Source organism: Protopterus annectens, chromosome 14.part0 (assembly GCF_019279795.1).
Source record: "Protopterus annectens isolate FY-2018-M chromosome 14.part0, PAN1.0, whole genome shotgun sequence".
NCBI classification, from domain to species: domain Eukaryota; kingdom Metazoa; phylum Chordata; order Ceratodontiformes; family Protopteridae; genus Protopterus; species Protopterus annectens.
The window spans coordinates 872,360,877-872,374,028 of NC_056748.1; the positions used below are offsets into that span (position 1 = coordinate 872,360,877).

A 13,152-nucleotide genomic window follows, 5' to 3' on the forward strand; every position below is an offset into this window, starting at 1 on the left:
ACAACTTGGATACTATCTGGACCACACTAAGCCGTTCAGAAAAAACTGACAAGCTTCTTGTAAGCTTTGCCCCAGGGTCAGAGGGGAAGCCCATCTCCAAACAAACCATTTCCAAATGAATTTCACACTGTACCCATTTTTACTATTTCATGGGAAACCCACCCCTAAATCAATCCATGCCCATTCCATTAGGGCAACATCCACATCCACTGCTTTTCTCAGGGGAGTACCTACCAGGGACATCTTGGAAGTGGCCACCTGGACCTCTGTCCATACCTTTACAAAGCATTACCACTGATCCCTCTTTTCTAAGTCTAGGGCAGGGTTTGCCTCTGCAATTCTGCAGGGCCTCCTGACAAATACCTAGGACTCTACCTATCCTTCCACCCTTTACCTGAACTTTGGGAATCCTCCCACAGGTGATGTCTGCAACAGTGAAACACAAAGAACATAGTGCAGTTGTGTACACTTACCATAAATGTAAATGTTCAAGTGTATTCAATGTTGCAGTCTTGGTTTCCCTCCCTCCATCCCCCATCTAACATCTCCCCCTAGGGGAACACATGCTTCCCAAGATTGTTCTTAGCCACCAGGACCATCTCTTTTCCCTTGTGCTCCTGACAGGTTAGGGCAAGAAAAACTGATGTAATGACGTTGTCTGCCTTGCTTTATAGTACTGACGACCTGACATCAGACTACAGACGACAGCAGCCGGCGCTCAGAAACCTTGACTCTGGTATTCGGGCCGGCCTTGGGCTACCACAACAGGGATAACCCACAGGTGATGACTCGGGCAACAGTGAGTACACTCTTAACATCTGCATTTATGGTAAGTGTACACAACTGTACTTTCTCAGGTAGCTAGACAGTCCTTACTTTGTGGCCATGATGCTGTGAAGGCTTCTAGCTAAGCAGGTGCCCACTGGTTCAGTTATTATAAGGCATGCATGGCTTAGATAACAGTCTCTTCCTGACCATGTTAAATCTAACCTCCTTGATGCTACCCTTGACAAGGAATTCTCTTTGGAGCTAAAGCTGAGGTTGTTCTTAAAAAAGATGAAGGACAAAGCGAAGTCTATGCACACTGTGAAAGGCTTCTTCCAAGTTCAGCCTCCTAGGTTTAGTAGGAAGTTTTCCACTAAACACTGGTCCTGTCCCTCCCAACCTAGATGCAGATAAAGGAAAACCCAGCAGGAAAGGACTCTTGGGTAACGGCAACAGCTACAGAGACCCAGTCAAGGGAGTTCTAGCCCCAAGGCATTCTGCCAGAGTGCAACAATTATTCACTCACCCTGCTCCCCCACCTCCTCCTCCCCACAAGGCTAGGAAGAAGGGTGTACCTGTTCAAACAAAACTAGGCTCACATCACTTCAGACAATTGGGGTCTAGAGATTATTTCAAATGGTTACAAGCTCTCTTTCAAATAGCCTTTAAAATACTCAGGCTATCCAGATATTCCTCAAAATCAAGAAAACAGAGGCCGTTTCTCAAATCCAAATTTTGTGTTCCCTGGGACCAGTGGAATCCATTGCAGAACATCAAAAAGGCAAACCGTTCTATTCCAGCCTATTCCTGGTTCCCAGAAAAAAGGCTGTTGGTGTACTATCTTAACCCTTTCCAACCTCAATCAGTTTTTCCTGGTTCCAAAATTCAATGTGTCGACTCTTCAAAAACTCCTGTCCATGATAGTCTCACGGGCCTTTATGGTTTCTGTGGATCTAAAAGATGCCTACCTGCACATCCCAATTCAAGAATCACAGAAGTTTTCTTAGCTTCAGAGCAGGTTCTAGTCACTATCAATTTTCAACACTGCCTTTCGGCTTGTCTATTGTTCTAAGTGCTTAGCCCCTGCAGTTGCATTCTGCATGATCTGAGGGGTCCAACTTTACCCCTACTTCGACGATTGCCTAATATAGGACACAAATCTGTCAAACCTTCACAAGGTTCCGAAGTTGGCCCAAGACCTCCTGTCTTCCCTGGGCCTCGCGATAAATTTACAAAAATCCAGCACTGTTCCAACCATGATAGTCTTCCTGGACTTTTCACTTCAAAAAGCCTTCCTTCCCCCAGAGAAGGTCGTCTTGTTGACCCACTGCTTTCAAAGGTTCCAGCAGAAACAATGCATCTCAACTAGAGAGTTTCTCTGAGCAGTGGGATATGTGGCATCTTGTATCCTCATGGTTCCCCTGGCCATACTGCATATGAGGAAACTGTAGTGGTACCTCAAAAATGTGTGGTGCCAGCACTCTCAGTCCCTGACGACCGAGATACAAATTATACCTTGTCTCAAGAAGGAGTTTGCATTGTGGGCACAGGCTCGTGCCCAAAGTCAGGGCCTTACATTCATATTCACCCCCTAGGACTAAACTCTCACCACGGATGCCTTAGAGGTAGCTGGGGGGAGGGCTCACTTTCAGCACCTCTAATCCCAAGGGAATTGGGAGGTTCAGTTCAAGGACAGGCACGTAAACTGGAAAGAGCTTATGGCAGTGCAAAAGGCCTGATACCTTTAAAGGAAAAATGTGAACCAGGAGTCCTTATTTTACGACAGTCATGGCAAAAAAAATCTCCTGAGGCTGAAAGGTCACACTCCACTAGGGCTCTGCAACCTCTGCTGCTTCCTTGAAAGGTGTCCCTAGTAAGGACATGCTGGAAACTTGCCACCTGGTTATCTGTGCATACCTTCACCAAACACTACCACTTGGCAGCCTTTTCTAGGTCCAGAGCATAATTCGTCACTAACATCTTGTAGGGCATCCTCTCCTCCAGAGCATAATTCGTCACTAACATCTTGTAGGGCATCCTCTCCTCTCCCTAATCTCCTTCCTCCTTATTTTCAGCTTTAGGAATCTTCCCAAGGGTCAGGACTGCAACAGTTAAACACAAAGAACATAGTACAGTTATGTACACTTGCTATAGATGTAGATGTTCTAGTGTATTCACTGTTGCAGTCTTCTTTCTCTCCCTCCCTCCTCCTTTCCCCTTAGCTTGTTAGGTAGTTTACCTATAACCTCTTTTCTGACAAAGGAAACCCCCCTTGGCCTCTCTTCCTCCATTCCCTACTGCTCACTTGGGGCTGTTGCCTGTTGGGGGAACAAGAAAAAAATGATTTCATGACGTAGGCTGGTTCCCTATATACCCAAGCATACTGACGTCTGTTAGAGCATCCACTAGCCATAGGAGGAGGAAAGAATTTTCTGTGGTAGTCGGGCGGCCAAGGGCTTTCATGGCAGGAAGTCCCACAAGTCAGGACTGCAACAGTGCATACACTCGTTTATGGTAAGTGTACACAACTGTACTTTGTATTGCCAGCACTATTTGCTGCTCTTTGGTGGTAAGTAAGCCAGTGAATTTTTTTTAACTGCTGTACATACATACACACAGCTCAGCATTACCTTTGCATTTTTTCCTCAACAATTACTTAAACAGGATCATTTTATTACACAGAAAACTATGAAATGATGGAAAAGCTTGAGTTCAAAAGCACATCTGGTTACTGAGATATTTTACATCTGTGTATATTGTGTTTGTGGGTGTATACGATGTGTACATGTTTGTGTGTGTATATGCATACATTTGCACAGATATTTTAAGTAACTTATTTGAAATGTGTGGTTATACACAACTTTGCACAATACTTAATTTTGGTAATAATTAGTTTTAGAATTATTAATATTAATTAATATTAATTTTAAAATTAGTTTTAGATTTAGTATACTAGGGGGAAGTATTCTGTTTTATTTTGGTATTTGAATTCAACTACAGTTATTTTTATCGTCTTTAGTTTTGATGTACCAATTTTCACTTTATTAATATTTTTTCACTTGTGTTCAGTTTTACTTCAGCATGGTGCTGATCCAGTTATTCGTAACACAGATGGGAGGACTGCATTAGATCTGGCTGATCCATCTGCCAAAGCAGTGCTGACTGGTACGTTGTCTACATTTGATCAGAGAAAAAAATATTTTTTTCTCTGCAGTGTGTTTTCAGGATTTTCACATATTATGTGGATGGCATTTAAGTAGGATTGGTGGTGTAAACAGTGGCTTCTGAAACTAACCGTAGTGATTTTAGTACAAGTGTACATATGCACATACCAGTGCATTATTAAACATTACTGTTTGCATCAGGCAGCTGTTTTGTGCTCCACCCCTTTCCCTTATTTCTTTTCCTGTTTGTTCATTCCCATGCTTCCTGAACTTGTGTATGCATTCTTCCAGAACTGTAGGCATTGAATGCTTATTATGTAATTCTTTCAGGAGAGAGAGAGAAACTTTTATATTATTTTGTCCACCCCCTTTAAACTACCCCTATTTCTTTTGCATATCCATTTCTCCCTCTATTCCCTATGTTTTTGTCCTCGTGATGCATCTTATTAACTACCTCCAGCATCTTAAGAGTATAATTCCTAATTTTTTTCCATTTTCATAGCTCCTGTCTGTGCATTTTATGTGTGTGCTTTGTATCCAAGTGTGCTCCAAATAACTGCATGTTGTTCATAATGAAACTTTTCCACTGTTTTACATCATTCATTCACACATTCTGTGATATCTTGTTTTATCCAGTTCCAGTCACTGGGGAACTACAACTTTTCCCTGCATTTAGTAATGAGGCAGAAACCTCATCCTGGATTGGAAGCCATTCTGTGGCAAAACACACACATCATATACACACTTACTCACTTGTTTGGCGTGGACACCTGTGAGTGGTTTGGAGGACTGCAAGTTCAAGTGTAGCATGCGTGATGTGGATATCCCACCACTGCCAACCAATATGTGATGACCCACCACTGGGCCAGTAGTCAAGGAGCCTCGGTCCTCATCACTGGTACCAGTGAGGAACATTTACTGGGAGGATAACGGGTACACACACTACCTCCAGATGCAGCTCTCCGCATCAAGCACATTTTCCCTTAAGAGTACATAGGGAACACAGTCAGGGACTGGTTCTTGTATTTCTTCAGATCCCCAGTAGGATTCCCTACTGGCACAGCTATAGAGTTGAGTCCTTAGCCGGGGTTCCAAGCTAAGTCCTGCAACACAGACACAGACTGTCCCTGCTCAAGTAGCTGCTACACACACTCGTTTGTGTGCAAATCAAATCACAAAAAACTATGCCCCCTTCTGCCCAGACTATAAGGTAGTTATCACTGCCACCAGAACCCCTTGCCAGCTACTTTTAAGGCCCTTAACAAAGGGTGTCCAATTTTACTGCGTAATATTAATAGTAATACAAATGGTAGTTTGACCAAGAGCAAGGCTGTTAGGAGTGGCCCAAACAGTGTCACCAAGTAAATATGCAAGTACTCTCAAAACTTAAATATCTCTACACAGATCAGCCACAATGAAAGGTTTAAATATATTTAATAATAAATAAAAGAACAAGAAAGTAGTATATATTCACAGTGACATCAGAGTTCAAATCACAGGAAATATTTAAAATAACACTGAAGGAGAGGCTCAGACAAATAAAGAAAAACAATATCTAAAACGAGCTTTGCTATATTCCAAACTGTTTCTTAGAGAATCATTATTCCCTAATAACGTACTTGATAGAGCAATGCAGATGATGTGGTGAATGGTCCTTGTTGTCAGGCCCAAGCAGTGTACAGAATGCTCTGTCTCCCTAAGAGACTTCTCAAAATAATGTCTAAAATATTACTCCTGAGATAGCTTGCAGAATGACATCATGTCTGGTCATCTGACTTCTAGTTCCCATGCAAAACTCCCATTGCTGGAAGCTATCAGGACTTGGCACCTACCTGTAAAAGAACACACACAAGGGCTTTTGCTCAAATATTTGGCAGGTGCTGGAAGTCATAAAACAATTGCATACCTCAACATGTCCACAGTAGTAATTAGTTCACCCCAAAGACAATACAGAAAGCTTCCTAGTACAGACTTTGTGTCTCTGGCTGCATTTGAACCTGTGGGATTGCATTTTTATGGTCTAGGCTATAAAGTGATTTAATTTTTAGATGTTTTTCTAAAGTTTGCTGGACTGAGGTTAACCCTCCAGTTCCTCTGTTAAAACATGCACATTTAAACAGTTACAGTACATTTCTGTTCTCTCCAGTAAGGCACTATATGCTACACACAGTTGTGAAGAGATTTCAAATACAAGCACTTTAAAATACCTTTTCAACCCAAACATCTATACAAATCAGTTTAATACACATGACATACAGTTCTAATACATTTTGTAACACACGCATCTTGCATAAATCAGTTTGATAGTCACAGATGACATATAATTATTTACAAAATTCCAGCTAGCTTTGCTGGCAGTACCTCCTTTCATTACAGCATGTTTTGGGGATATGGGAGGAAATGGACCTCCCAATAAAAATGCACATGGACACAGGGAGGAAATTCCTTCTTTATGAAGTTTTAAACACCTGGCTGACAAGTTCAGCTTTCTGAGAACCAGCTGTGTGAGTTGTTACTGGTAGTTTACATTAGACTCCAATGAATCTGTACAACTTTGAAGCAGTTTGTTAACTTTTTTGATGGCTGTTATGTGCGCTGAGTGATTTAATGTTGGGTGCTGTTGATGACAAGCTGTTTTTCTTTTCCAAGATCTTCATTAGGTGTGGTGCATCCACTTCGCAGGTAGATGTCTTAGGCCTTACTTTGTGAAATTGCATAACTTTGCAGTCTTATTAGGAAAGGCCCATCTTCATGAATTTGTAGGACTTGAGTCAACAGTGTTAGGGTCTCTTGGAAGGTAAAACTTTCCCATGGCTTCTGTCCCTTAATTTCTCATTTTATGCCATGCGTAATGCTCTCTCTTTCTTAGTCTTCTCCCTACAAAAACCTAGTGAAAGTGGCTGCAGACGTCATTAGTGTTTTAGATTTGGCTGACCTTTAGTATGTAGTACTTTCCTCTGTTACTGCTTTCTTCTCCTCTTCCTTGTTGCTAGCAGTTTTTTTTTTTGTAACATCCTCCCTTGTTCTTCCCAGTTTGCTTAGAAGCAAATTCTACATGCCAGCAAGCATATTGAATGTCTTGATCTGTATGTGACCATAGCACAGAACCAGTAAGATGCTCATTTTGTGTTAGATTTAGTGATGCTGCTAAGCATTGCACGATGCATTCTACAGATAATTTATTAAAAATGATGTGAACAAGGCATCAGAGGACTCTGCCACGTTCTGGAAGTAATTCAATAAATGGCAGAAAGAAACTGTCAGGTTGCAAGGCAAAGACAGAAAGGTGAAGGTGGTCGGACACCCTTCATAATGGATGCCAGCAACAACCAGCTCACCAGTCCACAAGACAACAGATGCAGGTGGAAGGAATACTTTCAGCAGCTTTGAATGGAGAAAACCCCACAGAAGCTGTACAGCCTCAGACACAGTCTACAGTGAAAGAGTAGGAGCCCATCCTAAAAGAAGTAAGAACAGCTTTGTTTGTGTCTTTCGTCTTTTCCCGGTTAGGGGTCGCCACAGCGGAACTCTGGTCCGCTAATGATTGGCAGTAGATTTTTACGTACTGGCTTGCCGGGCCTAACGCACAACCTTCAACGAAGGAACGCCCATTCACGCATGTCGCTACACAGAAGACGCTCTAACTGAGAATCGAACGGGCAACGTCTAACTGTGAGGCGACAACGCTACCGCAGCACCACCAAGAAGTAAGAACAGCACCGGGGAAAAATGAAATCGGGGAAAGCAGCAGGCTCATGAGGCCACAGCAGATAGTCATATCATAAATATGTTGGGTGAGATAGATGAGAAATTGCTCTTAAGGGTTCTCATCATTCTGGAGAGAGAGTCATATCCCAGATGACTGGAGAATAAGTATATTAGTGCCAAGGTTACAAGAACAAAGGTTACCTTCACAACTGTGTGTAGCATAGGGGTGTCAAACTCCTATCACACTACATGAAAATCCTAGATGGGGAATAAGTATATTAGAGCCAAGGTTGCAAGAACAAAGGGGACCTTCACAACTGTCGGCAGCATAGGGGTATCAAACTCTTGTCACACTACATGAAAGTCCTAGATGGGGTGATTGATAAATGAATACAAGGAGTAGTAGAAAGTAAGATAGGAAATGAGTAGTTTGGATTCAGGTCAGGATGCAGTACTGCTGACCCAGTGTTTGTGGTGAGGCAGATGGTTGAGAAGAAGCTGGAGAAGTGGAGAGAGCTCAGTTGGGCATTTCTAGACTTGGAGGGAGCGTATGACAAGATCCCAAGAAAGCTGATGTGGACAGTTTTGCGATAAGTTCGAAGTCCTAGAATCAGTGGTAGAATTGAGTCATCGTGTGTCTGTACATAGCCTGCACCAAGTACAAACAGTGTTTGGACTCACAGTGGAGTTCTCTGTGGGAGTGGGTGTGCATCATGTTTCAGCTTTGAGCCCACTGCTGTTCATACTGGTGATGGACTAAGTTAGCAAACAGGTCGGAGGGGACAGGTCAACAAAGTTGCTGTATGCAGACGATGTGGCATTGCAGGCAGACTCGGAGCAAGAACTTGAGCAAATTATAGAGGACTGGAATGCAAAACTGAAGGCACATGAGTTGAAACTGAGCACAGGTAAGACGGTTGTAATGGCAGCAAATGGGGGAAATTGGTAGAAGCTGAGAATTAAGGTTGAAGGGAATGTAGTTGAACAAGTTAATATCTTCAGATGTCTGGGAAGGGTGGTTGAGGAGAAGGGAAATCTGAATGAGGATGTTAGAGCTATAATCAAGAGCAGCTGCAGCCAATTGGCACAGTGTGTTGGGGTAGTTTGACAGAAGAATGTCAAAGAAGCTGAAACATAAGGTGTAAAAACATAGTGGTGCGACCAGTACTACTCTGTGTTATAGAAGATTGGGCAGTAGAGGCAGAGCAGTTGAGGAGGCTAGAGGTCATGGAGATGAAGTGCCTGAGAAGTGGTGGGATACACACTGTGTGATGGATGAAGAAATGAGGACATCTGAGCAGAAGCCATGGTAACTCCCAATTTCAGAAAAGGTCCGAGAGAGCAGATGATAGTAGTTTACCAGATTGTTTTCTACAGACATGAAGAAGGCAAGAGAAACTGAAGGTTTCCAGCAAAGAGGTGGATGGATTGTGTTTGAGAAGACCTGCGACAGTCTGGCATTATTAAGACTGTAAGGGAGTGGTACTGAATCGAGAAAGATGGAGACAGTTAACACAACACCCCAACCACATGTAGAAAATTGGGGAGGGCTACTGATGATTTGCTTATTCCCTGTTGTACTTATGCAGTGTCCTCCGCAAGGTTTGAGAAGCATCATTTATCACATACATCAAAAACTAGCTTCTTTTTAGAAGAGTCGGTATTGGTACCTTAAGACAAGCCTATGGGCTATCTGTATGTCTGCAGGCCCCATTAACATTGCAGTGTGCAGTCCCAAATTATACAGATTTCTCTTAAGCAAACCTTCTCCTGGTTAAATGTGAAGTGATGGAAGCAGGAGAGTTTGATCCTGAACGGTTTGACTCCAATGCAGTTGGACACACTTCAATATTAAAATTCACATTTATTGTCTGAGAATATTTATTGGACAGTTTGACCCTGGATGTTTTGACCCTGGACTATTTGACCCCAACTTAAATTTAATAAAAGCATATTAATACTTATTTTAATTAAGAATTTTAGATCCTAAAATGTTAAACAATATATTAAATTACTATGTAAATGTTTAACACATGGTGTGTTTACATAAAGCAGCCTTGAATTTTTTTTATAGGAAGTTAACATATTTAACTAGCGTATTTGAAGATTTACTCAGTGTGTCTGAAGTTTTATACATTTAATTGTTATTAAAGTTGGTTTTATTCTCCAGACAGTGTTCTGTTTTTTTGTTTTTTTTTTACTTGCTAATGTGAGTTGCCTATGATTGTACCAGGTTACAGGCCAGTAATGCAAACACTATTTTGTTCTGTTTAATGACTACTTATTTTCTGTGCATTTGTGTATGATTGTCACATGTTTTCACTATTCTTGATGAGTTTTATAAACTATTATAAAGCCTAGTTAACTAGGTCATAACAGTAGTATCAAACTGTATTGAAACTGTTAAAGATCGAGATATGGAATGTGTTAATGCAGGGGTCAAAACGTCCTGTACCCAAAGTGATCTGTGAATCACGAGTCCCTTAAACTCCTACCTGTTATAGTGGTAGTGTTTACTGATGTGGAGGGGTTCTCCTGGCAACAGTTTTTGCTTTTCTCCATCTCTTGAGCCTCTTTTTGTCTCCCACCCTAGCTAAGTGTGATTGTGGCTTTGATCCATAGATCGACTGGCTAGTGAATCAAAAACATTGAGGTTTATACCATGTCTGTTCATCTTTTCCCCTTAGTTTTGATAGTGGGGCTCCCCTGCATGTTTCCATATGTTGCCACCTTATCCCTGGTGTCAGTCAACCAGTTGTCTTTGTCACCAGTGCCAGCTCATTGCAAGCTCCGGTCTTCATTGGCTGTGTAGATGTTTGTTTACCTGACATCTCTTGAGTGCAGTGACAGTTCTGATACCCATCTTACAGTACTGAAATTTTGCAAAGTCACTTTGCTGATTTATTTTGTTAATCAAGAGAAATTATCTGATTTACACTGATTCAAGAGGGTTTCAAGCAAGAAGATACAAATGGTCAAATTACCCGTTTGACTTTCCTCTTGTGTCCTGAACTGCACGACTTTTCAGGTTGGATAGATAGGCTTTGTTATAAGATCTGCAGATGTTCTTCGTGTTTCAATGTTGCAGTCAATACATTTGGGTTTATCTGCCTGCAGGTAGCCCTCAGAAGGCCTGAATACCAGAGACTTGGATTCCTACGTCAGATGCTGTCCCGTCTTCCATGACGTCAGGTCGTCAGGGGTATAAAATGTGCAGCCGATACCATTACATCAGTCTTTCTTGCCACGCAGTGCCCGAAGCAGAAGCAGTTTGGAGTTGCTGGTCGGCCGACTCCTGAAATTTTCGTTTTCGAGTTTCAGAACCGAAGTCTTCGAAAAAAGGTAAGTACCCCGTTGGGGATCCTTTTTCTTGCTCTTAACCGATGTCAGTAAAAGTTAACAATTGTCTTATCTGTGGAAAGCAAATACGATTTTAATTCATACTGCATTCCTTGCTTAGACCCAGACCACGACATCCCTCGCTGTCGGTTTTGTGCCTTCTTCAACCCCCGAATTATTCATAGTCTGTATATTTTCACAGCAAATTATTTTGGTACTCTGTTTAACTATCCAGAAATGGCTTCAGTAACCCATCTGACCACCGATATTCCAAAAAAAGTAAGGATAAAGGCAGAGACAGACTGCATAGGTCCAAAACTGCTGACTATGCTTCCGTTAAGCTAGTCGCCAGTTCGCCGGTACTAAGGCGCTTTCGCAGCCCCTGATACCCACTACTTCAGATTCGCATGCCTCTACTGAGACCCATTCGGAGCCTGGTATGCCGCAAGATGCTTCTTCGACTATGGAACCTGTGGATGTCTCTACCTTGGATGAGTCTGGAGCAGCTGTGCAGGCACCGGATTCTGAGGGTGTATTCAGGCCTACAGATTTGCATTTTAAATCGACGCCATCTTCATCAACGCTATCTTCTTCTTCAAGGCCTAAAACTCGACCACACCTAGAAAACCGACATCCAAACCAAGTGGTCAGGCCCATATGACTAAAAAACAAATGCTTAGAATGGCTGAAGACCTTATTACTTTAATTAGGGGAAGCCAGCCTTCCCCCTCTGAGACCTAGAACTGATTTTCCTTCTGATTCTTCTGATTAGGATTCTGAAATTTCTGTTTCTTCTGATTACCAGGATTTGCCCTTATCTACCTATGAGGATTCTGATGCAGAGGATTCCATTCCCTCTGCTTCCCCTCCAGAAAATTTTTCTTTTGGTGAAACTTTGCACACTCTTAGGGAGCATTTCCATTGGGAAAGCCAGATTACTCTGACTCCAAAAAGAGGCGTAGGGAATTCTTACTCCTCCCTCAACACAGGCCTTTAGCTCTCCCTCCTGTTCTAGATATTGTAGATTGTCATCTTGTAATTTAGCCTGGCCCCAGACACTTTACCTCCAGCTCCCAGAAAACCTGACCAGTATTAGAGTACCTGTCTCTCACAAGTTCCTCTTCAAGAATCCTACTGCAGATCCAGAGACCGTTTCCCAAGGACCAAAGGGCATTAAGGCTACTGCTGCCAAAAACCCTACCCCCTCTGATAGAGATTCCAGGGCCTTGGACAGATGGGGTAAGAAGGTATACACTTCTGCTACTTTGGCCATTAGCAGCATATTATGGGACTACTTAAACAGAAAATTATGTTGATTCCTGACTATGCTGAACAAAAAGAATTACAGGATTTAATGCATTCTGCTGAACAAGTTGGTAAACATACTTTGCAATGTGGTTTTGACTCTTTAGAAACATCTTGCAGGGCTGCTGTCACTGGGTCTGTACTTAGAAGGCATGCTTTGCTTAAGGAGCAAAATTTGCCAAATTGTGTTAAAGCTAAATTACTGGATGCTCCCTTAAACCAAGACCGCCTGTTTGGTAACAAGGCAGACAACGTCCTTAAAAAGATGGAGGAAAAAGCTAAATCTGTGCAAATAGTTAGATTTCCTGCAAGTACAGCCTCCCAGATTTAGTAGGCATTGGTCCTTTCCAGTCTCTTCCAGGCCTTCTCAGTCCAAACCCAGGAACAACAGACCGCCTAGGTTACAGTCTCAGGCTGCACACAGGCCTAAGCAGTGGGGGGGGGGGGGGCTCCCACTTCCAAAGCTGGAAGTAGTAAGATACCCCCTTATGGAAAAATGTCACAATGACTTAACCTTAACCCTTCCAAACCCTGCTCAACTGCCTGCTCCCTTACAAGGAAAGCTCACCCTGCATGCAAACAACTGGGAACTCATTACCCAGGACAAATGGGTTTTAAGTATAGTTTTCCAAGGATACAGATTCCACTTCCACACCTTACCAACCCCAAACGGTTTGCCAGATCTACCCCCAAATCAGTGGGCAGAGGCTCAACAGCAGGTTCTCTCTGTTCTAAATATCAGGGCTATTCAACCACACCTTACCAACCCCAAACGGTTTGCCAGATCTACCCCCAAATCAGTGGGCAAAGGCTCAACAGCAGGTTCTCTCTGTTCTAAATATCAGGGATATTCAACCTGGGGACAAGGTTT

At 42.5% G+C, this 13,152-nt stretch overlaps 1 protein-coding gene across 1 annotated transcript in view; it reads left to right on the forward strand.

Moving 5' to 3' along the window:
* TNKS2 (tankyrase 2) overlaps positions 1–13,152 on the forward strand; it is a gene marked incomplete in the record, with an annotated part of 1,900,381 nt that overhangs the window by 190,068 nt on the left and 1,697,161 nt on the right. The window contains 1 exon segment of the mRNA XM_044056654.1: positions 3,835–3,930. Coding sequence (XP_043912589.1) covers positions 3,835–3,930 — 96 coding nt within the window.